Source organism: Leptinotarsa decemlineata, unplaced genomic scaffold (genome assembly GCF_025532065.1).
Source record: "Leptinotarsa decemlineata unplaced genomic scaffold, Ldec_3_MD MMD2_P_RNA_scaffold_14, whole genome shotgun sequence".
Taxonomy (NCBI): Eukaryota; Metazoa; Arthropoda; class Insecta; order Coleoptera; family Chrysomelidae; genus Leptinotarsa; species Leptinotarsa decemlineata.
Genome location: NW_027412528.1, coordinates 8638867 through 8666502, shown reverse-complemented (window position 1 = coordinate 8666502; position 27636 = coordinate 8638867). Strand labels below are relative to the sequence as shown.

The 27636-nt window shown below is 36.1% G+C and overlaps 1 protein-coding gene across 1 annotated transcript in view; it reads right to left on the bottom strand.

Moving 5' to 3' along the window:
* The window catches only part of LOC111512969 (juvenile hormone esterase), a 34460-nt gene extending 15711 nt beyond the window's left edge, over positions 1-18749 (bottom strand). Inside the window, exons 1-7 of the mRNA XM_074178066.1 lie at positions 18572-18749; positions 14030-14170; positions 13379-13513; positions 10030-10186; positions 9787-9978; positions 6046-6221; positions 4782-4926 (exon numbers count right to left, since the gene is read on the bottom strand). Coding sequence (XP_074034167.1) covers positions 4782-4926; positions 6046-6221; positions 9787-9978; positions 10030-10186; positions 13379-13513; positions 14030-14170; positions 18572-18640 — 1015 coding nt within the window. The 5' untranslated portion in view covers positions 18641-18749. The remainder of the gene's footprint in view (positions 1-4781; positions 4927-6045; positions 6222-9786; positions 9979-10029; positions 10187-13378; positions 13514-14029; positions 14171-18571) is intronic.
* Between the last annotated feature and the right edge of the window lie 8887 nt (positions 18750-27636).

Below are 27636 nucleotides of genomic sequence, written 5' to 3'. Positions count from 1 at the left end.
GATTGTAAAAATTATTCTAGATCAATTGAAAATGAGAAACTGCATGAGATTCTAATGATTCTATCCATCCCCAAAAATGAACATTGAACGGTTGCCCTGTGAAATTGGTGAATGGCATAACATCTGTCACCAATATCCTTAGAAATCAAACATAACACACAAAATTTTGACCATAAAATCGTTATTAGGGACCTTTTTTTTAAAAAAAGATATGCAGCTGGTATAGTTTTCATTTCTGTACAAGAATTTATATAAATTTCTACAATTGAAGCAATTTTAATGAAAAATTTTAGTTGGCAACTTGGACGAAACTCTCATTTCAAATGTCGAAATCTTTAGCAATTTGTCCAAAATTGAATGACAGTTCAATTAAACACTATGGTCGCTTGTGGAATTTGGCAGATGCCAAAAATAGTGGAAACAAATTTCGTGAATAGGGCAGACAAAAAACAAAAAGTTATAATTAACCTGTGTCTCTGGCAAATAGTTCAATGAAACTGCCCTTCAAACAATCTCAAGAAACCGATAGGGATGACGTCAATTCAAAGCAATATTATCCAATAGTACGCCACAAGCCTCAATAAAATAGTAGAAAATATCAACGTTATGGATTCTATTGAGTTACGTAAATCAACAATGCTTTGAGACTGAACCGCTACGAAGAGTACCTAATATGCCAAAGAATGTAAAACGAGGACATACAGGCAACGAATTAATATACAAAGCAGTCTACTACAATAAATATACACCAACAGATTCAAGTATCTGATCGGCCATTTTGAAATATCTAATATGTACTCACAAAATGTTTTTATTGCATATGTTTAATGGAAATGAAAATGGAAAGAATTAATTATTATAATAATTATTATCAATCATCTCTCTAGTAATTATACTGAATCTTTCAACAACAGTTCCACTATCAATGAAAAATTTGAAAACGTTTAATATTAGTTGGAAGCATCAATTGAATCGACATAATTTTGGTTATGTTTAATGAAACTCAAAGTAAAATGCATTTGAAATAAATTCTACCCTACGTAGTATATCAAATTTCCGCTAAGAATATGATGGTTATTCTGCTTAGAATATTTTTGTGTTCGGCTCATCGACTATAACACAGTAAGCTATTGTGAGACAGACATGATGCGCGCGCAACCAAATTATGATGAATCACGTAATTAAACTTACGGATTCTATACATTACGGTTATGATGGAATACGGATTCTGTATGTTACGGTTTCTACGCTTTAGCGATATGATACATTGAGTTTATGATACAATGTGAATATGATACAATGTGAATATGATGCATTGCGATTATGATCTGTTAACGTTTCTATAAGTACGTTATGAATTTGTACTTTATGACAAAGTACGTTCTGCTGTTTTACGTTATGATGATTTGCGATTATGACGACTTACATTTCTCTGCATTATGTATTCTATATATTACAACTATGCTCTTGTAGCGTTATAATGCATTGCGATTTCTCTCCTTTGATGTTACGATGGAGGACATTATGATGAATTACATGGACCTGATCTATGCCATGCTGGTAAACTGCAACTACGACTCTTCAAGGCGAGGCCATCAGGTTCAGAGTCACCAGGGGTACTATCTGTTCTTCTCCTGATAGATAGTCTGCTTGATGCTCTCGACAGAAAAAAGTAGATCTACAAACTTATGCAGATAACCTTGTCATCTCAGCAAGATCAACGTCGGGAAGGGTAGCTTATAATATCCTCCAAAGTACGACGAACGTTTTACACAGTTGGTGCCTGAGGAAGCAGGTGTGCATCAACCCCAGCAAAACTGTGATAATCCCCTTCATCAGGAGGAAAAAATTAGAAGATCTAACGCCACTTTTCCTCAATGGTGAGGATATTGTATTTGAAATGGAGGTGAAATAACTTGGCATTGTTCTTGATAAAAAAACTCACCTGGAACGCTCACTTGGAAAAAGTTTCATACAAAGCCAAACTGCCCCTACAGACATGTCGAAGGATTTGTGGTATAATTTGGGGTTTATGTCTCAAACAAATCAATTGGATTTATAGGATGATTGTCAGACCAATGATCACTCATGGTGCAATTGCCTGGTGGCCAAAGGCTTTACAGAAAACGGCCCAGGCGAAGCTTTTTGGCTCACAGAGACAGGCTTGTCTGGGCATTAGTGGTGCCATCAGTACCGCACCATCAGGGAGCATGCAGATCCTTCTAGATCTAACTTCACCACACATTTTTCTGAAGAGAGAGCCTAGATGGACTGCATATAGACGTGTGCACATTGCCAATTACATAAATCGGTTTAATGCAGAGTGCAAGAGACTGTCGATTGACACTGGAAGTCACATCAACTACGAACTGCCTTATGAAGTACTGTTCCCGAGTAGAGAGGACTGGATCCTGCGGGAGAAGGAAATATTAAGAGCAGATGGTTGTTGGTTCAGAGATGGATCAAAAACACCTTACGGTTCTGGAGCAGGTGTTTTCAGTCGCAGGCCCTGGACAGAGATATCAACCTGTCTAGAAACATATGCGACTGTATTTCAAGCGAAAATTTACGCTGTTGTGTGTGGAGAGACTGGAAAAATCCAACCTCATACACAAGTCGATAAAAATATTCTCGGACAGTCAAGCGGCGTTGAAAGCTCTTGGCTCCTACCAAGCAACGTCTAAATTGGTAACAAATTGCCAAAAACGACCCTCTTCAATAGGAATACTCAATAAATTGGATTCCTGGCCATACTGGCCTGAAACGCAATGAGGCCGCTGAATCACATGCAAAGGAGGGTGCTACAAGCAGATCCATCGGACCAGAACCTATCGTTGGCATCGCTTGAGGCTTCGCCAGAACAAAGATTGAACACCTGAATGGCAAGAAGATTTAGGGACTTCCCCCTTTTGGGACTTCCCCCCCAAAAGCCCTGCAAAACATGCCAGCGTAGATGCCTCGGTAGATAATAACATTATCCTGAGGTGGGTTAAAGGGCACGACTCTTTAGCCAAGGAAGCGGCTGGACTAAGAATTTTAGGACTCAGTGGCACCCACGGCCTGATGACTTCGACAATTGCGGACTTAGTCAAATGTTACACCCATGCTCAATCTTTGAAGAGATGGGATGAAATCAAAGGATGTAATCTTGCCACGATCACCTTGGTCGACCCTGGGAAGCTGGCGCCGAAGAAATATCTGGCGATGACAAGGAAAAATCTACGCCTCACAGTAGGATTTCGGACTGGCCACTGTCAGCTAAGGAAACACCTACATAATATGGGGCTAGTGGACACACTAGATGTGTGCAAGATGTGTGAAAAGGAAGATGAGAATGTCAGGCATGTCCTGTGCGAGTGCCCGGAGTTGTGGCGTTATATTCTGAATGGCTTGTCTTACTCGTATTTCAAGGTCCTCGCGGTTTGTTGGGGAAGTTGCCTAGCATATTTTTCAAGTGACCCCAAATGAAAAAGTCCAACGGGGTTAAGTCGGGTGATCTAGCAGGCCACCTAATAGGACCATGTGTTCTAATCCATTGCTCCCCAAATCTACCATGAAGGTACTCCGTCACTATCCTACTATTATGGGTAGGTGCTCCATCCTGCTGAAAAAACAGTCGATTTGCCAGATCAAGCGGTAAATCTTCTAAATCTCCTTCAATTTCATTTTTGAGAAAACCTAGGTATCTATCACCACTCAAAGGACCATCAAATATTATGGGGCCAATTATCCTAACCCCTACTATTCCCAGCCAGACATTGAATCCAATTCTGTCTTTTAAAGAAACCAAGATGGATGAATCTTGACTCATCTGAGAATAAAATTGTTTTCAAAAACTCATTATTGGGCTGCACATCATTGTGTAGAACCCATCTGCAATATTCCACCCTTCTTACGCTATCGCCGTCATACAGATGTTGGTGAAGTTGATATTTGAAAGATCGATACTTGTGTTTTTTTTTAAATTCTTCTTACACTTTCATGACTGATATCCAACTCAAAAGCCAGCTGCCTAAGAGATACTGTTTTATCGATTTCCAACCTCAAGAGGACATTCATTTCCATTTCTTCAGATATAATGAAAATTGCATTACCTTCATTATGATCAGGCTTACGTCTGAACTCCCCTTCAAGACGCTCGAAATAATTTCTAGCCGGACATTGTCGTGCGGGATATCGCTCCGAGTATAACCGGTGAGCCGCAACTACATTTTGCCGACATTCCCCATAAATCAATAGCATATCTACTTTCTCGTTATACACTTGTGGCATTTTTGACTTATTTCTGTTAGAAATCAGATTGACAACAATGTGTTCAGTAACTAACAAACAATGTCTGTTTATAGAAATGTCAAAAATTGTTTGTGATTCATAGCCGCCTCATTAACTTACCTTTATTGAATTGCGAAAATACTTAATAATTTTCATGGCTCTCTAGATCGAAAAATAAACCGAGCGTCTTAACATTTAAAATATCAATTATAGGGTATCATTGGATTCAGAAAATTGTCTAGATTTCAAAAATGTAATAATATACAGGGTGTTCTATTTGAAAATTAAACGTTGATAAGATTTCCGGAAAAACCGGAAGTTGAAAAAATCTCAGATTACGCCAGAAAGTGCCTCTTTGTAAGCATGATCAATATTGATAGTTCCGTAAAAATAGGTGAAAAAATAAAGAAAGAGAGGTGTGTACCATAAGTCTGTGTCACATGGTATACTCATGAAGTTTCAAAGTTTTCAATGGGAATAAAGTTATCAATTAACTGGTGTTTACTTACTGAGAGCTGAAAAAATCATTTCCTCCGATGTGAAACCTAGCAGAATTGGTATTCTTCTGAAGTTTCCATCCAAAAGTGATTGCAAAGGAGCATAAGAAAAATAATTGGATTTTTCTATAATTGGATCACTTGCTGCTCCACATGCCTACGGAATGTATATCAAAATTCAAAAATGTGCATCATTGAAAACATCATTTCCACAAAGTTATTGTAAAGTTGTATATGTTTGAAATTATAGAGTTACTTTAAATACTTTGTATATTCAGAAAGATTATTGTGAATTTTTGGGCGAATGTATTGGGTTGAGTCTAGAATGAGTTGGTCTATTCGACCCTACACCGCAACCCGCATGGGTTTGTTATGGCTCACACCTATTTACACTAGACCAAATAAACCTAGCTTTCTATTGAAGCCGATTAGTTTGTATAGTAAGTGGTCTTTCAGGTCAGATGGTGAGAGTACAGCTCTGCCGAACTCTAAAAATCTGATTCGGTCTCCAGTGAGGCAGGCACAAAGTATGTGCTCTGCTGTTTCATCATTGTCTAAATAGAAGCGACACACACTGTCTTTCGACAGTCCGAATCTCTGAATATGATGACTCAAATGACAGTGATCTGTAAGAAGGACTGTTAGGCATCGTAGTTCATCCCTACTGCAGTCCAACAACTGTTTGGTATCAAGCTTCGAAGGGTGAATAAACGCCTTGGAGTGGGCCAATCCTGGAAAATTCTGACAGAATTGTAAGTGGTACATGGAACTAGTTTTTTATTTCTGTATCGTGATGTAATCTAATTCATTGTGAAATTCAACTGGTGCCAGAGTTGAAACGTAATATTTTCTGAAATACTGTATAGGAGTTTTTCTCTGGGAAATATTTTCAAAGAAAGCTAATAATTAGGTGACTTGATACGCGGTAGGGTTCCCAATCTCATTTCAAAATAATTAGTGCAATGGACAATTTTCATTCGGAAGCAGAAGTGAAAAATATAATTTTTTCACTGCGGCTCATAAAAACACTTCTGTGTGTGCTTTCTCATAGCCATATTCACAAACGAGTATCAATAACTGATTCATCTCGAAACAATTATTCAATTGAAACACATCCATTCAATATGTTTCGACAAAATTTTGAACTCGATTTGAAACTGATATAGCTTCCTTCTTTTTGTGTACGAGTTGACCAGATGAAAATGTAGGGAGATTCAATGATTGTGAATGTTTGCATTGCGATATCAATGAAGAAAGAGAAAAAAAAATAACTCACCTGACAAAGAGAATGTGCAGAAACTCTTTGAAGAATTTGAAGAAGATCCTCAGAGCTATTTGATTTGAAATTTTTGTCCAAGAAACGACCGCATTCGAAAGCTCTTTCTCTGGAATTCATATGTCCAAAGAAAACGAGTGGTGAACCACTTAGCATAATTGCTGAACGGAAAAGCTCTGAAAATACATTTATCAAAATCTGAAATTTTTCCTAAATTAATAAGTATATAATTTTCTATCTAGTCATTATTATCTCTGATTGAACTCATTTACAATATTTTTTTCTCAAGATTCCACTCAAATTATTTCCTCACAAAATATAATTAAATGATGCTCATTCAATAACCAATTTTTCAAAGGCAAAACACAAGCAATACAGAAAAATCCTTAAGGCGCTCTCAGAGCGGTGCCTGTGCGAAAGAAGCGATCCATATTGGATTTGAACCGCTGGAGATCAAATTCATTTGGAAAAACGTTCTGATGAAGAGTTCTTAAACGGTGAAGTTCGAGCTGTACTGAAAGTATCTAGAAGAGAAACAAATCTTCAACCTTCCTTCGATAGTTCAGCGACATGCCAAGATATACTGGTGTACATTTTGATCCCCAACAAACTTATCGATGCAGAAAGCGGAATGGGTTCACTTAACAATTTTTTTTATTTCATAATTTGGAAGTTTCGGTAGCGTTCACCGAAACGGTGCGTGGTCAAGCTTGACGTCACATCAGTCGACTCGGCGACAAGGGACTGCTGCCGGATACGCAAAATACGTGTGCTAAAGCCGTAGAAAGCAAGTTGTGTGTTGTTTACTTCAGTGAGTCAATTGCGTGAATATGAATAATGATAAGAAATGACGTTACAAGTATTGTATTGTTCCTAAATGCAAGAATTCTTCGGTAAGTGCACCAGACAAAATTTTTATTTTACTGTTACCAAAGTTATGTCAGAGCGCTATGCGGAGGGCCGACTTTGTATCTGCCAAGGGGACGCACTTTTCTTGCGAAGATCATTTTAAAGTAAGTATGAATGTTAATGATTATTAAAAAAAATTAAACTTTACTCTGAGCACTACTTTGAATTTCAGATTGAAATAGACTTAGAAAATTACATGTATATCAAAACTATGAAAGTGGGAAACATTATGTTGAAGCCAGGCATAATTCCGCATATATTTGATTTCCAGATTGATAGACCAATGGCCCATACATCTAAAGCTCCACCGTTTATTACCGTTTGTTCAAAAAAAGGAAAAACTAATTTTGTTGAATACTTGTAACGAAGATATCGATGAAAATCAAATCATGTGTGATGAAACAGGTACACAAGAAAAGACCTTTGATGTTGGAATTCAAGTTAATAAACAGGTTTGAAGATCAAAAACTAAACAGACCGTAAATATTATATACCACCGAAAAAGAAATCTCTCTGAAGAAATAGAAAATACAGAAAGTATTGGAGAAAATGACTACTAAGTTCCCTCGAGGACAGTGATAGTTTGAGTACATCAGACATGACTTCTGTTGATACATCATCAGATTCTACTTTGTCAAGAATACTAGTTGAAAACTGGAAATCGATAAACAATATTGAGCAAAGATCTATTTACGTCATAGAGAAAAATCCAAAATTATGTCTTGGAATCCCAAGGTACTCTTTATTTATTATAGAAGTCTTGTCTCAAAAATACCAGTCACCCAGAATTGATATATACATTACTATGAAGAAAATGAATTGAATTGACGATAGCAGCGAATCATAATATCCAACTACAGGTCCGGTTGCCACCGCTCGAAGCGCGTTTGCCTAATGGGACGTCAAGATGTACCGCGGGCGATCTCACATTTTCAATTGCTCTTGCTCAGTTGTTAATTGACATATTAACCGAAAAATTTTGTGGGATACTTGGGAGATGATTTACTTTTATAATATATAATTTTTAATAAAAAACTAAATTAGCCTGAATGAACCCATTGTCTGACCTGACATTATTATATCCGGTTCGGAGACATTAATCTTCTTGGAGAAAACCGATACCTGGGTTTTTGTGGCCTCAAATTAAACCTGTTTACTTTCATCCCAATTCGAAATCACTTCTAGATTCTCATTGAGATATGCAAACTCCTGCTGCCGGTGAAGATGTGCCTCCGTAGCCGATGTCCTGGAATCCAAATGAAGTGACGAGACAAGTGTGCTGTCGCCAGCAAAGCATTATATTGGATTCTTAGTTTTTTCCAATTAGTCGTTGATATATAATGAAAAGGGGGTTGGAGAAAATATGGATTCCTTGGTAACACCAGCGTTGATGGTGAAAGTATTCGAGAGATATTCCTCGACGGTCACTTGCAGGAAACGTTCTTTCAGGAAGCTGGAAAGCCATATATGGAAATAATCCGACCAGCCATAGCCTCGAAGTTTGGCCAGAATCAGAAAATCAAGCGCAACAGATCTTAATTCTCGATTACGTTATTCCAAGTATGGGTGACATACGACAGAAGTTCGCTTGTTGATCTCTGTTTCCGAAAACCTCATAATCACTCAAGATGTTCAAGCCTCACAAATATTTGACGATATGGTGGTTTACGACTTTCTCCATGATTTTTATCATTACTGATAAAAACAACAACAACAAAGTGACTGGTCTATTATTTGGAAAATTTTTCTTGCCCTTTTTGGAACTAGGCTGAACGCAAGCAATCTTGTAACAAGAAGGAAACACCTCATTCTTGTAAGATAGGTTGAAAAGTCTGCAAAATACTGGTCCGAGTTCATTTGCGCACTTTTCAAGTACGATGACGGGCACTTCATCAGGGCCAGACGCCTTGTTGATATTGAGCTCTTTCAAAATTTGCCTGACTAGACACTGTCGAAAAGTCATTTCTGGCATTGTGGATTCTAGTGTGGGAATAGTGGGTGGTGCCTCTCCCAGAAAATCGACTGTGGAGTGGGAAGCAAATTGTTCAGCTAATAGATTTGCTTTTTCTATGACTGTTGTTGCAATTGAACCATCCACTTGTGTTAGTGATGGAATTGTGGATTTTGTAAAGTTCTGATTAACATATCTAACCTACTGACTAAAAGGATCAAGACCCGTTGGTATTGGCAAGCAGTGTACCCTAATTCTCTGATTGTGAAGTTCTTTGCTTTCATTTATCCTGAGTTTGCATCTGTTGCGAACATTAACAAACCTAGTTCGGTTTTCGACTCTGGGATTTTTGTGCCACTATCGGTAGGCGAGCTTGTTCGCAATTTTTGTTGAACCAAGATTTGCCGTTAGAAGGTCGTTTCATTGAAAAAGTAATATATGCATCCATGGGTGATAGAGTAACTTTCGAGACTTCAGAAGCACAAGTTGACCCATCTTTAGAGCTGAAACAAACATCCTTGAACTATTTGGTTTTGCCGTTATCTTCTTGATTTTGCGTCTTATCAATACCTCTCCACTCATTTGTAGAATTTTTCAATACTGGTTAATAAACTGAATGTTTGAGACTAACTTGTTTTTTGTGTTTGTATATTCTTTTGAAGAAATGATATTGATATTCAACGAGAGTTCAATTTACTGAAGGTTGACTTACACAATCACATAAACTTTTGGTAAAAAATGACATTTTGAATATTTGTGTTATTTGAGTTTCATGTGAAAGAACTCCAATATTATTGATCATTATGTGATTTAACGTATTGTTATTTATACTCAGTTTTACTGTAATGACCATTGAAATATTTGATGGACACGATACTGACCTAATTCATTACTATGACGGCCCAAAATATGCGTTCCTACATCTACTGAACCTGAACTTTGACCAATAATGGTGACTTTTCGTGGATCTCCTTGGAATAAATGTATATTTCGGTGGACCCATTTCATTGCAAATTTTTGGTCCATGAGGCCATTATTAGCTGGAATCTCTTTATCTTCTGTTGTTAGGAATCCTAAAACTAGATCGTTTGAAAAAATTCATATTGTAAGTGAAATTCCAATACCTATCGGTCCCAATCGATAGTTAATGGTTGCTACCACTACCCTATGGTCAATAATATATTTCGGTCCAAAATATTCGTATGCACCAGATCCTTGTTTGTTACCTCCACCATGGATCCAAAACAGAACTGGCAATTTTTCAGAACTACTTTTGGGTTTCTGAAAATATATAGAAAAATTAATGATCCATCAATATTCCATGAAATTTTTTTATTTTTTTGTGACCCAATTTCCATTTTCGAGAATATACTGGTAGAGAGAGAAAGAGTCAATAGTGAATCGGAAGTACTTTAACTTAACCCGACGCGACGTTTTGGTGCTCGATGCGTTATGCATCTCTCTGTTCATCTACCAATATCATCTTTGCATGACGTTGGTAGACGACAAGAGTATCACTACATAAATCATTCACTGATATCAACACGTCCTACTCAACCATATCATCAGAGATTAGGGGGAGATTACGGGGAGTTAGGTGGCCTCTCAAATGACCTCTCATCCTAATGTATATGTATACATGCCCGAAGGCTGTATAATCTCAAACCCAATCAGTGCCACAGCAGGAGGTTGTTGAGGGTTAAAATGACACCAATAGGTCTTGGCACAATTGTGTCGCTAGACTTGCAAAAACTGCTTCTCAAAAGCTCGGAACAATGTGTTGAACCAGAAAACTGTACACACTTCAGCAAATTTTGATGCTTTATAAAGCTCAGATCAGATCGTATTTGTAGGTGGAGTTCTCATGTATGGAGTTCCGCCCTTCAGTATACCCTGAATCTGCTGGATTCCATCCAGAAAGCAGCCATTCGCCTGAGTAAAGGCACGAACATTGCTTGCAACCTTGATAGTCTGGAACATGGAAGAATGATTGAAGATTTGTCTCTCTTCTAAAGATACATTCAAGGAAAGTGTTCAAGTGACTAGGCCCATGTGATTCCACCACATTTGATTCCACGAAGAGCTTTCATGTGGAGTAAACTTAATAAGAAATTTTTTCCAAATGGATTTAACCCGCAGCGATTCAAATCCAATGCGAATCGCAACTTTCACACAGGCACCGCTATCAGAGCACCCCAAGGATTTTTCCGTAGTGCTTGTGTTTTGTCCTTGAAGAAAAAATGAAGCTGTTGAGTTACTAGTCGCCCTGTTGTCATAGACTTTTCGTGGTAATGTGAGGCTCAGTCGTAATGGGCCTACAAAGGATCAAAAGACGAGTAGATGAAGGTTGAACGAAAAACCCAGTCGGTTCCCGAACTCTTGAACAAATCTAGGAAATTAGGTGGTACAGCCAGAAATCGGAACAATTCATGAGCTCTGTCAAATATTATTGAGAAAAATCGTGCTCAGTAAGAAAACAAGTGTAGTTCAAGATATATTTACATTGCCAGATAACTGAATGTGGTTTCTAGAAGCAACTAACTTCCAGAAAGCTTCCATATTCGTTTCACAAAAACTTACCAGAGTGTTGTACATAATTCAATCACGATAGTTTCCAAATTCATAAATTGACGTGCAGTTCAAACTGTACTGAGTAAATTAGCTGTCTTTTCCCAATAGTTAGTTATAGGTTGCATTATTGATACGGCAGTAAATATACAATGCCGTTTCTAGAACCAAATCCCTTCATAGAGCTTCAGTTTAGTCATTTTCGAACATTCCAAGGTCATTTCAATTGGTCGGCGAGGAAGGTTTTCGGCCATCAAGATGAAGTGAGTGAATATCGTTTGGGTGGTCGTATTAGATGAAATTGAGCTCGGAGATGAGGGTCGAATAATAATAATGATAATGAATAATAATTCTGAAACATAAAAAAAATTAACAAAATCTGAAACGACTGGTAAATCAGTATTGGGCGCGGGAGGGACTTTGAGTATGTTGGGATTTTGAGTAGGTATTCATAGCGGAAGCTGGTATGTCAGAAAGGCACTAAGCTGCATCTTTTTCAATAATAATAGTTGAATCTCAACGTTTAGCATATCAAATGAAAGGAAAAATAAATGTTGAATTCATCGACAAAGGAAAAATAAAAAGACTGAGTTGTAGCTTCGCTAATAACATTTGCATCGTCCCGTGTAGCATATCAAATGAATGGAAAATAAATGCAGAATGTATCGACAGGTTAGTGAAAAAATTTCAATTTCATCAAGAAATATTGTAGTTGTGCGGGTTATGCATTGGTTAAACATTCTACACTGAAAAAAGAAGCCCCCGTACATCATATTCCAAATTTTCTATAACTATCCTGATACCAAATCTGCTGTGATTTACTAGTTTAGTGCATGATGTTTTTATCGAATGAAAAAGTATAGACCATCAAGATATGGAACCTGAAACATCACATCCCAGCCCATTTTTCATAATACGTTATTGTAAATTTGTCGAAAGTGTGAGATCCGACACCACACGGTTGACATCTTAATATATTGTTGATACGCTATTGTGCATCAACAAAGATGGGGGACCCCGTACCTTAGTGTATGTATGCTATCAGAATCAGTTTGGATTCTATTTCAAAAAATTACAGTTATGAAGCAAAATTGTGGTTTAAATGCATCATAAGAATTATTCATGAAATTCAGTCTATATTGTGAATTTTTATGCTTAATTACCTAAACGAATTTCTAAGTAATGACAAGATTCGGTAACGAATCTTCAATGATTCAGTGTAATTTTGGAGAGGACCCTGTACATCGTATTCTAGAAATCTTATATTCATCATGATAACAATAATGATTCGAAGTAATTATTATTATCATTGTCATTATTATTATTCAACACGCATCTTTGAGTTCGATTTCATCTAATACGATCACCCGAACGATATTCACTCACTTCGTCTTGATGGCTGAATACCTTCCTCGCCGACCATTTCGAATGGCCTTGGAATGTTCGAAAATGACTAAGAAAAATTATGGTATATAGTCCTAGGAACGGCATGGTATATTTTATGCTATTAATGATTCATGACGTGATAAATTCAGACAGCAAATTGAAATTTTCAATACTGAGAAGGTTGGCTTGGTCAGCTCACAAAATGAATTACTCATTTCGAAAAAGAGAAATAATATTGTCCATGTTTTTTTTACCACATAGAAAGTATTATTTTATCTAATACCATGTAATAACTGCTACATCCATCAATTTATTGATTATTGTTAAAACATGAATATTACTGGATTAAACTGTTTAATCTTCCTCTTGAAGATGATCACTTGGTGATCGAAACACGTGTAGAAGTGTTGAAAAATAACGATTTGGTGTTGGGAAAGAACTCCAGTAATATTCATCACTACACCAAAGGTTCCAAACAGTGCATCATAAAAATTGTTAAAACAGTTTGATAGTACTCACCAAAGGTGTATAGACATTGATATACAAGCAATCTTCATCCATTTCTAAGTCATGTTTTGAATAATTTTGATAACATATTTTTGTATTCTTTGTGGTGTTCAGTATTCCCTTCCAAGGTTTTACGTGTTTCGGTGGCTGAAATAGATATCAAATTGATTCAATGTTCTGATTATCGGACTCTGGCACCTCTAATCCATAGTATTTCTCAAATTGTAATAATATCAAAGTTATGAACAAAATCACGAATGACTACAGATATTTCCATTTCTCAACTGTATAACATTCATCAACATATTATGATAGTTAGCAAAGAGTGAGCCATTTTGAGATTGATGTAATGTGCATGTTGACTCAAGTTCTTTATAACTATTATATTTTGAAATGTGGATTTTTTGATGACATGAGGAAAACAGGGCTAGAAATGTTACCCTCTATTTGTTCATCTATGGAGAAACATTAGCAATGTCATTTTTATGTTTTCAATAGAACCAAGAACAATAATGATCCTATTTAATTTCTTTCGCATTCACTTGCCTGATACTCTTCACTTGCCTCAAAATTCGGAACTTCACGATGTTCTACTATTTCAAAATTCATATAATTCATTGAAACCTATTTTTTATGGAATATTTTCAATAGAATCCCACTTACCTGGAATCTGTTCCTTCCTACTGGAGGCGCAGCATATGGGATCTCTTGGAAGGCGTAGAAGTCAATGCCATTTTCGCTTTTCAAGATATGACCACGAATTTTTCCATCCCTCAGTTGAACTACAAGATCTTCACCTAGTTTCTGAAACCATTGATGAATTGGAGATGTTTAATCAACTTGAAATTTTGCCATGGTTAATGAAATTTCAAACAGGAAAAAATTTGCACCGTCGCGTATTTGATTCTGAAACTACTTCAATGATATTTTCAGTTATATAGACCAAGGCTAACAGTTTACAAATTTATTGAAATTCTCAGTGAGCCAAATCAGGGTTTTCAATACTCCCGATGCACGTGCTTTTTTTGATAGCTCACTCTTGATTACTGTTCGGAATTTCTCATTCGAATAAAAATAAATGATTGTGTATGTGTTCAATTTGAACGAAACTTGAATTACAGTTTGTTAAGCCTCCGACTATACAACTTGTCAAGTCTAAAAAGCGACTTCATAGTCTCGGCTTAGAACCTCCCGTAGGAGAAACCCCCCGAAAGTCTATCGGAGCTCAACAAAAATCTTGTAGTGTCTACTTCGATGAAGTATAGTACGCGATTGGATTATATCCGACAGGCGTCAGTTCAGGAATCTTCACAGGTATACTCGAGACTGGCTTGAACGTTTAAAGTTCATTTCTTTAGGTTTGTTCACTGTCAGTCTTCAAGCATAGCCCACTGACTTATAAGAAAGTTTTTCTTCCCTATTCAGAGGAATCGGGCAAATTACGGATATGCAGTTGGTTAGTACCTCGTCCACTAGATGGAGTGACATTTTGTTGTTCGGTCCAACTTAGGAAGAGGAATGAAATACTCTGAAAGAATTCCGATTTTCAATTATAGAATATCATTGACTTTAGGTCGATGACGGCCACTATCTTGCACTGATGAGTGGTTAATGAGCCCGAAATCGGTCTGCAAGTGTGCCCGTTCCAAAATTGAAGGTCGACCAGGGAAGTAGTTGTTTCCTGAAAGGCGTCATTCCATTCAACCTACTGTGTAGGTATATTCGAGACTGGCTTGAACGTTAAAAGTTCATTTCTTTAAATTTGATAGAGAAAACATCTATGCTACTACAGTATTCGTTGATTGAATCACACATTCTAGTAATTGGGGAGTGTTTGCCCAAATGTGTGTTGAAATTCGTACTGGCAAGTAATTTTCTGTTTCTAGTGTTCCTTTGAGGAACTTGATGAAAAATCATTGATACAAGATTAGGTAAGTCATAACTGTTATAATTTTATAAATAAAAACTGAGTCGGTTATTATTATTCGTTGTTCTAAAAGCTGTATTTTGTAGTGGGATCGAATTTCGCTAATGCCAAGTATTACATAGGTCTTCGTTATTTTGAAGTGTAAAAACCTCACAAATATGTTATGTTCTGGAGTCTTTCTAATCGTAACATATGTGTATTATAATGTGGGCTCAATATGACACACCAAAATTGAGTTTACTATAAGCAAATGCATAGTAAATAGATTTGACTGCTGCCCCGTTGGTCAATCTTTGCATATTCTCCAGAAAAAATCCAAGGTTTTGCTGCAGGATTTTTAACATAATTCAAATGAGAACTGAATATCATATTTGTAATAAAATAGATTCCAATATCTTCAATATGGTCTACTCTGTTAATAATATTATTGCCCGCGGTGGGTGGGTGCGGTGGGTGCAAGTTTGGATAGCATTAAATAATAGCTCGTGACATTGAAATAATTAAAAATGGTTAGTCATCCTCTTTTTCATCGCTCAATGAGAATGGTAATAAGGGATCTTATGAGTCTCTGGGAAACGAGATGAAAGAAATAGGGTTCTTATGGATTATGGAAAAAAAATGGAAAAATTGTTCAAGAAAGAAATTGTCTAAGAGACATGGAGAAATACCGTGAAAAGGTGTAACAATAATTAATATCGATAAAACCTATATCCAGGCTTCACACACACATAAGAACAGTTGGAATGATGATTTGAATGCAGGGTTGCTTGCATCAATTTCAAAAGGGCAGAGGCTAATAATTGTGAATGCAGGAGAAGAAAATTGATTTGTGGAAAACTCATATCTAAAATTCGAATCCAACATAAAATCAGGCGACTGTCATAGCGAAATGAATCACGTCAGTTACAAAAAGTAGTTGCAAAAAACAGTAATTCCCAATCTTCAAAAAAAAAGCATTTTGGTTATAAATAATGCCCCAATCCACAATGTTCTGTATGAAAAGTGCCCAAACATGTCCTCGAGGAAACATGAGATAAGATAATGGTTGAGACAACGGAACATTCATTTCACGGATGATATAATGAAAATTGGTCTCTATCCTTTTTTTAAAATCCATGAACTACGATTCAAGTTGTATGAAACTGATAGGATTATGGAAAACCATAGACATACTGTACTCACATTGCCTCCTTATCATCCAGATTTGAACCCAATAGAATTCGTATGGACAACAATATGAAGCTGATGAAAATGTAGACTCCAATTTCAAATCCGTTGAAAGTTTATGTGACGATTTCTTCACTTCGTTTTCTCAAGAGCAGTGGAAAAAACGTTGCAAACACGCTAAACGTTTCGAAGAATGTCTCTCGATTTCGCAAGAGACGAAATCATTATAAATGTTGAACCTTCATAATAATTTCATTCTATTGCGATATTGTCTAATTCGTCTCATAAACTTTCAACGGATTTGAAATTGAAGTCCACATTTTCATCAGACACATATTGTTTCAATGATTTTCAGCGTATCATCCGTTAAGTGAATGTTCGGTCGTCTTAATCATTGTCTCATTTCATCTATCCTCGAGGATATGTTTGGGTACTTTTCATACTGGACATTATGGATAGGGGCATTGTCTATAACCAAAACGCTTTTTTTCTGAAATATTGGGAATTAACATTTTTTGCAATCACTTTTTGTAATTGTCGTAATTCATTCCGCTATGATAGTCCGATTTTGTGTTGAATTTGAATTTCACATACGAATTTTTCACAAATCCATTCTTTCCTCCTGCATTCACAATTATAGGTCTCTGCTCTTTTGGAATTAGTGCAAACAACCCTTCATTCAAACCATCATTTCAATTCTTCTCATATTTGTATGAAGCATTGATATATGTTTCATCCATACAAATTATTGTTCGACATTCTTCACGGTAATTTTTTTTCGTTTTCCCTCCCCATAAACCCGCCGCTTTTGCACAGCACAGTTCTTTTTTAGACCCATGCTCATGCCACTATCAGATTCTTGTTGCATGAAAAAAAGTATATTAGCAATCACTTCTCTCGCCTGACTACCCAAAGCTTTTCGTTTCAACTTCGATTCAAATGCCATTTTCTTGAATCACAGACTTTTGTCGCGTACTATACTTTACTGAAGTAGACACTACAAGATTGTCGTTTTCTACCACGCGCATCTTAGGGGAGCTCATAAGCCATAAGATCTCTTTATCGATTTGACAGGCTATATATGAAACCAGATCCATCGACCTCAGATGAGCCGAGTACCTCATCTAGTAACTCCGAACTTTTCTAAAATTCACTCAAATCTTCTAGAATAGATGAATGCCTATATACATCAAAACGAAAATTAATATTGATACCAGTAATCATTTCACAGAAAATAATCCTTCCTAACAAAGTTTTTCATTGTATTAGAAAATGTTCTACATTGACCAGACTATATTTCCTGGCCACTAAGAAATGTGATGCCATTCTCCCTTTTGATTTGGCAACAATGCATAGAATTCCTCTGGTCAGCACTTTGGTTGTACCGGTGTATCGTTCCCTCCTTTCCATTATTTGGAATTCCATTGGAGGGACGCCCCAATGGCACAAGCTATTTCGGCAGAAATTGTTCTATAGGTACTACAGAACCTGATACCTATTTTGTGTTAAGGTGCTGCCCTTTTTTGAATGCTTCAGGACCTCCAACCTCGGGTAACAGATTTGTGGGTGCGGTAACAATCTTCTCAGCATTCTGTGAAGGTCAGCTTTGTGTCGAACCACACGCCGATACATTTCACGACCTCACTCAGTCTCAGTATCGTCCCTTCCAACGTGAGGTCTTTTTCTAGAATAAACATCGTAGCTTGGATATATATAAAACTGACGTGGTTCGTTACAACGCCTACTTACTTCCGGCAAGTGACAGTATCAGAACAATTAGTTTATAGTAATTGATGACTTATATTTGAGCTATGTTGCCTAAGTTATAGAAATCGAATTGAGAATCTATTTTCAACCTCTTCCTCGTGTAATGTTGTTTCTTTAAATTTTGCAGTGAATACATTCTGTAGTGTAATGATTAATCATGTTATCAATTAAATGCCCTTTGGTAATGTTGATAACATTTTTTCTGAAAAACTCTATCAACTGGTTCAGTGAACAGTAATGGTAATGTTGATAACATTTTTTCTGAAAAACTCTATCAACTGGTTCAGTGAACAGTGCATCTCCAATAATGAATGATTTTTTCAGAAAATTCAAGTGGTACTCACCTCACTGATTACAGCATGAGCAATGCCCAACAACATCAGAAGGGAATATCTCCCAATTAGAATTTTCATGTTGAACAATTATAGTCAATACCTATTTGATTAGTGTATTCCAATCTTCAGTTGAAGTTTCAGAATGAGGCGTTTTCAATATGTGCATTATAGATTTTCATCAAGCCGAGCGCCGCCGTAATCAATCAAACTTTTCAAGATCCAATATTAATAGATCACAGATAAGTTATCTTTTATATTCATAACCGATATATGCACTCCATAAATGGAATAATAAACGGGACATTAATAAACAAAATTGTCTAAGGCATTGTTCAAGTTGAACAAAAAAAAATCCGGTAACCAGCTCTCAAAAGTCGAAACTTGTGCGAGCTAAGGACTAACGAGGTCTCAACTTTCAACGTGTGATTCATAACACGCGTTCGACATGAGAAAATGGAAATCGTGTGCTCCAAATATCCCATTATGACGATCAAAAATGCCGATGTACTTGATCAAATATATATGAAACAAATCTTTGAGAGGAATTTTCATTCAAATATTCGGTGGGAGCCTGGAAATTTTCATTTTGATGGAAAGGTGTACCATTCAATACTTACGTGACGAATATTATCATTTTCTTCAGCCAGCTATTTCCAAGTCACTTTTATTCAATCTGGAATAGCACTTGCTGTTTGCTCTTGAGATTGCTAGATTTTTCTATGTTTTTCATTCTTCCACTACAGTCTGATACTATGTGTACATCATACCAGTTGGTGATGATGATAAACTTACAGTTGGTGCAGAAATTGACCGTCATATTCTACAACATCTCCAATAGCCTCCGAAAATCAATAGTAAACATAATATTTCATTTCCTTTCTGTTATATAACATACATATTTTCGGTGAAAAAAATGTTCCTTCAAGGACAAAACACAAGCACTACAAGAAAATCCTTGAGGAAATTGAATCCATTTGGAAAAACGTTCTCAGGAAGTCTATTTCACATAAACGCCGTTCTTCAGATGGAAAAGTTCTTGAAGAGTGAAGTTCAAGGTGTACTGAGTTGAACCTCAAAACGATGAGTAGCCAAAGTCCGTCGCGTATTTCTGATATATACACCTTCCGTGAAAGTATCTATAGTAGAGGGACAAATATCGAATCTTTCTTCGATGTTTCAGGCTATCGAGGTTCAGGGTATGTTCGGGGCAGGTCTCCATACATGAGAGAAATACTCCAAGGAATGTCTGATTTGAGCTTTATAAAGTATCAAAAGTTGCTGAGGTGTGTATAGTTTTCTGGTTCGGAACAGTGTTCCAAGCTTTTGAGAAGCAGCCTTTGCAATTCCAGCGACATCATTGTGCCAAGACATATTGGAGCCCCAAAAAACTTATAGAAGCAGAAAGCGGAATTGTCTGTCCTGACATTATCTTATCCGGTTCGGAAACATTTATCTTCTTGTAGAAAACCACGACTGGGTTTTTGTGACTTGGTTACTTTCACTCCAATTCGAAATAATTTTTAGATCCTCATTGAGATATGCAACCTCCTGCTGCCAGTGAAGATGTGCCTCCGTAGCCGATGTCCTGGAATCCAAATGAAATGATATGAGACAAATGTGCTGTCGTCAGCAAAGCAATATATTGGAGTCTTGTTTTTTTTCAATAAGTCATTGATATACAATAAAAAGAGGGTTGGAGACAATATGGATCCATGGAGAGCACCAGCGTTGATGGTAAAAGTATTCGAGAGATATTCATCGACGGCCACTTGCAAGGAACTTTCTTTCAGGAAGCTGGAGAGCCATACACAGAAATGATCCGCCAAGCCATAGCATCGAAGTTTGGCCAGCAAACCCTCATGCCATATACGGTCAAAGGCCTTAGAAATATCAAGCGCCACAGCTCTTGATTTTTTATGTTTCTCGATTGCGTCATTCCATATATGGGTGACATATATGGGTGACATCGCCATGTTGATGATCGCTCAAGATGTTGAAGCCTTCCAAATATTTGAGAATATGGTGGTTTACTACTTTCTCTATAATTTTTGATATCACTGATAGCAAAGCGACTGGTCTATAGTTATTTGGAAGATTTTTTTCCCTTTCTGGCAATAGGCTGAACGTGAGCAATCTTCCAACAAGAAGGAGAAACACCTTTCTTGTAAGGCAAGTTGAGAAGTCTGCAAAACACTGGTGCAAGTTCATTTGCGCACTTTTGAAGTACGATGACGGGCACTTCATCAGGGCCAGACGCCTTGTTGATATTGAGCTGTTTTAAAATTCGCCTGACTAGACACTGTCTTAAAGTAATTTGCTGCATTAAGGTTTTTACTGTGGTAATAGGGGTGTCCCCTTTCCCTGAAAATCGACTGTGGAGTGGGACGCAAAATGTTCAGCTAGTAGATTTGCTTTTTCTATGGCTGTTGTTGCAATTGAATCGCCCGTTTGTATTAGTGGCGGAATTGTGGATTTTGTAAAGTTTTGATTAACAGCTTTAGCTACCGACCAGAAGGATCTAAACTCGTTGGGGTTGGCAAGCAGTTAATCCCCAATTCTCTGATTGTGAAGTTCTTTGCTTTCATTTATTCTAAGTTTGCAGCTGTTGCGAGCATTAACAAACCTAGTTTGGTTTTAGGCACTGGGATTTTTACGCCACTGACGGTATGCGAGATTTTTGGAGGCGACAGTTTTTGTCGAACCAAGGTTTGCCGTTAGAAGGACGTTCCATTGAAAAAGGAATATATGCACCCATGGATGATAGAATAACTTTCGTGGCTTCAGAAGCACAAGTTAATTGATCTTCAGAGCTGAAACAAATATATAGCCAAGGGAAACGGTTTCGAAGATTTTTGTGGAGAAACTTTCCATTTTACCATCACTCTATCTCGTTAAGTTGCAAATTATGATCCTGAATAACTATTCAACAGTAAAACATGAGAGATGAGTCAAAAACTAGTGATTCGAATTCGACTATCGTGTTATAAAATTTCAATTTTGAAAAGTTAAAGAGACTGATGGATACAAATATTTCATTCAATCAATCGAAAACTATAATTGTATTGAATTGATGGATGTAGCCGTTACTACGTAGTAGAAAATCATAATGAAGAAAAGAGAAATGAAAGTTTCTATGTTTTTTACTACTTTCATTTGTAACTAACGTTACTGCATTTCATTGTATAAGTTACAAATAAAAGTGGTAAAAAACATAGAAAGTTTCATTTTTTTCTTCATTATAATTCTATTAGGTTGTTTCAAAGGTTTTGTCTGTTTTTACGAGACTACTTTGAACTCTCGATGAGAAAGTTGTCGATGTCCTTGAAAAGATGAAAGTCGGTTGGCAAAAGGGTAGAGAATGGGTGGGTAGAATTTCGATGCTCAGTTCGTTTGATTTTTGGACGGTGATTTGTAAATCGTAAGGGCGAGCGTTATCGTCCATCAGGTTCGGACCTCTTCCGATGATCAGTGTCTGCTGCTGCTGACGCAGTTTACTATACATTTCATTGAATTGTTCATTATTCAACACTGTAGTGGTAGTTTCTCCCGGTTGCAAAAAGTTATAGCCGCTGAACACCATACGGTAACCATGGTCTTTTTTGGTGGGTTTTTGCCTTTGGGAAGTGCCTGATTAGTGTCCAACTACTCTATTCTGAACATCTCCTGTGGTCGTAGGGGATACACTTTTCATGAGACGTGACGATCCGATTCAAAAAAGGATCGTTTCTATAGCGCAAAATCAAAAAAGAACAGACCTCGAAACGTCAAAATTTGTGACGATTAATGAAATTGTGGGGCACCCATTTTACGAAATTTTCGACCTTACTAATACGTTTTGTACTATAAGTCGACCACTTTGGGGGGCTCATCTTCGAGGGTAAAATATCTGAAATGAATTTTCGCAAACCAACGTATACTAGTGCGTTAATTAACAGAATCATTGACAAACGCTCATTAAATTTTCAGGCTCTTTCAGCAGCAATATGATTTGAATTGAATTCATAGAGAAAAATTGGGCAAAAGTCGCTTGAGTAAAAATACAAAATTCTCTATCGATCAGTATATACTACGACACAGTAGAGTAAATATTTTTTGGGATATGGATCTACAAACAAAACACATGACAATAAAACAAACAAACGTTTTGGAACAACGTACAAGCGTCAATGAGTAATGTGAGAGATGACCAGGGGAACGTTCATTTTTTCTGGTTCTTCACCGTAAATTGAATTGATTGAAATCAGCAAACATAAAGTAGCAGATCGTGATGACGAAACTCACATAGATGAAATGGATGTCATCAATACTGAATATCGGGCGCGATAGGAGAACGGCCACAAAACTGGCGGCAAAGTCCGGGAAGCCAATGTGGCCTTACGGACGGGGTCGCCGGACTCCTGGTCAGTGGCAGAAATAAGTAGGGTGAGGGGAAGTAAAATTCTTCAGAAGATTCTGCAAAATATGCCACCGTAAACCAGCCTACCCCAGATAAGGTATAAGTAATCGTGCAGTGATTTCTGAAATTCAGGGTTTCATGAAGATAAATTCCTAGGAATTCAACTGTCTCATCTTGCCTAATACAGCTGCCCTGAATACAAATGTTGAGTTGAGAGCATCTTTTTTGAAAGTTGTGAAATCTGATGAATCTTGTTTAGGTGATATTTAGAAATAGAAAGTTCCCACTGAACCATTTGCTAGCATCATTCAGAATACTATTACATTTGAATTCAAGAGCATCATCTAATTTTTCAGATACCAAAAATGAAGTATCGTCGGCATAAATGGACATGTCGCCAGCAGAGATACACCCAATTTCATTTAGATATAATATAAAGAGTACGGGTCCCAATATGGAACCTTGCGGTACCCCATGTTTGACTTCTACTTGATTAGAATTAATATGACGTTCTACTGAATGGTTACGATAGAAAATACTGACATATTGCTTCTGGTTTTTCAAAAAACTTTCTATCCAATTTGAAGGTCCTTCACATTCATCGTATTTGGCTAACTTAGCTAATAAGGATGAATGTTTGACGCAGTCGAATGCCCTGCTCAGATCGCAAAACATTCCAACAGGACCCTCGCCTGCCTCAATATATTTCACAATATCGTGATAAAATGAATTCATAGCCGTAATTGTTGATTTATGGTTCATAAATCTATGTTGATTCTGATCCAAAATATTATTTACTTCCAAGAAAGCAATGAATCTGTTGAAAAAGGCATATTTAAAGATTTTTGACAGGGACATAGGGACTATAATTGGTCGGTAATTAGACATTTCATTATTGTTTTTGTTTTTATAGAGAGGTTTAACTTTACCAACCTTCAAACTATCAGGGAATGTTACTGAACAAAATGAGAGATTGATAAAAAATTTAATTGGTTTTTTGGTGTTATAATCTAAAATCCTTTTTAGGATAAAACTGGGAACTTCATAGGAGCCTGAGGATTGTTTATTTTTGAGCTTACTTATAAGTAAATCAAATAATTCCTCTCCAGTGAACGAATACAAGAGAAACTTGGGTTTGGTAATATTTTTCACGTCTACGTCTTTATTTGTTTGTTTAGCAGAATGGGGTTAACCATTTAAAATTTATTGGGGAGTACTTTTGAAATAATTATTGAAATTATCAGCGATCACGCATGAATCCATTACGCAATCGTTATCAACTTTAATTTCTAAATTTTGTCTAACATCATTTTCATTTGTGAGTTCAGACACCACGTTCCAAGTAGTTTCACATACATTTTCAGTATCACTCTTTGTTTGTTCAATCAATACTTTGTGTCTTTTCCCAACTTCAAGATATATCAATTTGATATATGCATGTTTTTGAGCCGTGAGCTAGAGTTTTTTACTTCTTGATCAACCCATTTTTTGTACTCTTACTAATATAATGTTTTATTAGAGGAAAATTAGAATTGAAGTGATACATAAAAAAATTGGTAAAATGAGTCAAAAGTTGTATTCAGATCACTTTGTATATATAGTTCATGCCAGTTCTCACTGCTCAGACTATTTTTGAAATTGTTTACATTTTTTTCAGAAAAAAAACTCTTATATATTTAGATAATTTCAAGTTACATTCATTTGTTATATTCATTTCATAAAATATAGTTCGATGATCTGAAACATTATTGTCAAGAACACAAACAATTAAATCATTATTGCAATTTATAAATAGATTATCCAAAGTTGAGACAGTATTGGTACTAATTCTAGTTGGCCGTTTCACCTTCGAAACTAAATTAAACCAAGAAAGCAGCACAGAAAAGTTATTAAAATATGCATCTTCCCTATAAGAATTAAAATTGAAATCACAGCATATAATAATATATCTAATTGGTTTATATATATGTAGTCCAAAATATTCAGTATTTTGTCCAAAAAAATGTCAGTACTGCCACTGGGTGAGCGATAACATAATAATACAAAAAATGTATCATAACTGTTACTATTAGTTTCAAATTTATAACTTATCTCACAGACTTCAATATGTTTTTCAATACAAAATTGTTCTAAGTTCAATTTGCTGTAAGAGGTACAGCTTTTTGTATAAATACTCATTCCACCTCCCTTGAACTCTGATTGACAGTAAAAATTAGCTAAATCAAAACCATCAAACACATAACTATTTACAGAGTCATTTGTACACCATGTCTCTACAAAACACAGAACATTAATATTACTAAAATCTGATAGATCAATCTGAAGTTATGAATTTTTTCATAATTTAGACATTGTATATTCAATAATAAAATTTGTGGTTGAAAAACTACCTTTGTGTATTGTCCTTCCGTTTCATTGATGAAAAACGTTTAACACAAGCATTATCTGGCCAAATTTCAGGATTCATGGCTGCTTTGAAATATTTTTGGTGGATACTAACTTTGAAAGATGAATATGTATCCGAATATCTCGATGTGAGTTGTTCGCATTTTACCTCTAGAAAACTAGGTTTTAACATATCTTCCAGTTTTCCACAATCAGTACACATGAAGTTCGACAAATTTTGGGACTCCTTTAATACCTGATTAGTTGTTGTCTGTCTGTTTCGAATACCCGTCAATTATTTGATGATTGCTTAGATTCATGTATTCATTGCACAATTGCTTCATTTCAGCTTGCATTAAAGAACTTGCCACCTCTGAGTAAGAAATTTTTGATATTTCTTGTTCGCCATTTAAGGTTGAATTTTCAATTATATTCTCCACTGAATAACTTTTCACAGTGGCAACATCGCCTACATCGACTATGCCATGCAGGTTTGAACTTTGGGATGAATCTTTATAAAGTAACTTTATGATGAGTTCTTTGTCACGTATAGACTTTTCAAATTCATTGTTCAATTGCTTCAAGTACTGAATTTCAATGTTTTCGTTTTTAAGATCATACTTCAGTGTTGTCATTGATCCTAAAATGTTATTATCCTGTTCCAACTCGTCACTTGTTGAATCAAAAAATTCCCAGTCATCTACATATTTGCGAACTAAGTCACTAACTTTTAGGTCAACTGGCAATTTTTTTTAATTATTATGTATATTAATTCACATTTTTTTTAGCCGATCCATCTCTTTAGCAATGTCACAGCATACCTAACAATCAGCACGGACACTTCCTTGGGCGGAAAAAGTACGCGCATATACTTCGCGTCGCTATGTCGGCCATGTTGAAAAGCAGTGGACCTGTCAATTTTAATTTTGGTATTAAATTGTGTTCTGCTTCATTTCGTGAGTGTTTTATTATTATTAACAATGGATGAACAGAAAAAAGGTGATCATGTTTGTGCTGTAGAAGCAGCAGGTTAAAGACTAATAAGAGTTTATTTACGTTTTCAAAGGATATTGACAGGTGAGTTAAACTCTTTCATAAATATTATTTGAATGTTTCTTGAGGCGGTAGAAATGTCTTGAAATCAATGCTTGAAATCCATTTTCTGTAAGTAAAAGTAAGTGAAATCAAAAAAAAATTACAAACACTATCTATTGATACGTATGTGTATATCATTCAAAAACGTTTGATTCATTCACAAAAAGAAAGAAAGAGCCCATCTAAAACAGTTATTCTCCTGCCTATATGGCAGGAGAATAACTGTTCAATAACGGGCGCTGGGTTAAATGTTTAAATTTTTTTTCAAGTCAGCATCGAGAACCACTACAGCTTTTAGGTACAGCATTACCCCCACTACCTGAAGAAATTATATCTCCAGATTCTTATACACAAACCTCTCTTCATTGCTCAGCTCACACCCCTCGAAAACAGAATCTTAGAAGTGTTACTAAAAACTTGAGGAACGAGAATTACCGTTTGAAAAATCAGGTTGAGGAGCTGGAGTCCTGTTGTTTAAGTTTGAGAATGTCCATATAGGACGAAACTGCAGTAACGTTAGTTACAAATAAAAGTGGTAAAAAACATAGAAATTTTCATTTCTCTTTTCATGAAAACCTGACAAATAAGTTTGGTCCTTCAAAGAATTTGGCTTATTTCATCAATATCCAAATTTTACAATCACAAAAAACCTAAGGAATGAAGATATTCAACCGAATTCAAAAGAGAATGTCTTGGAATGTACTTTACTGGACCTAAGTTGTATAAAAATACTAATAAATATACTAATAATTTACAATCAACTAATAATTGTGAGTCACTTGTTGAGCATGATTTATTTCAATTGATCAATTTTTTTTTCAAGCGAGTTCATACATACTTTCAAACTGAATTTGATCATATTTGGAATTTAGACGACTCCAAATACATGTTCAAGAACAAATTCAAACAATATTTGATAGAAAAAACATTTTATTGCGTTTCTGATTTTTATGATTGACTTTGATCATACCAGACTATAATCGCCCCTTAATGAAACCTTTTAATTAGAGCTCAATTTCCCATACACCATACTCGTACTCGATGCACGTTTCAGTAACCAAATTAGCATCTTATTAATTGATGTCTAATATCAATTTCACTTCTGAAGATGCTAACTTGGATAGTGAAAACGTGCAATGAGTACAAAAATGTTTGGAGTTAAAGAAATTGGGCTCCATTCGAATGTTTCGTCTGTAAC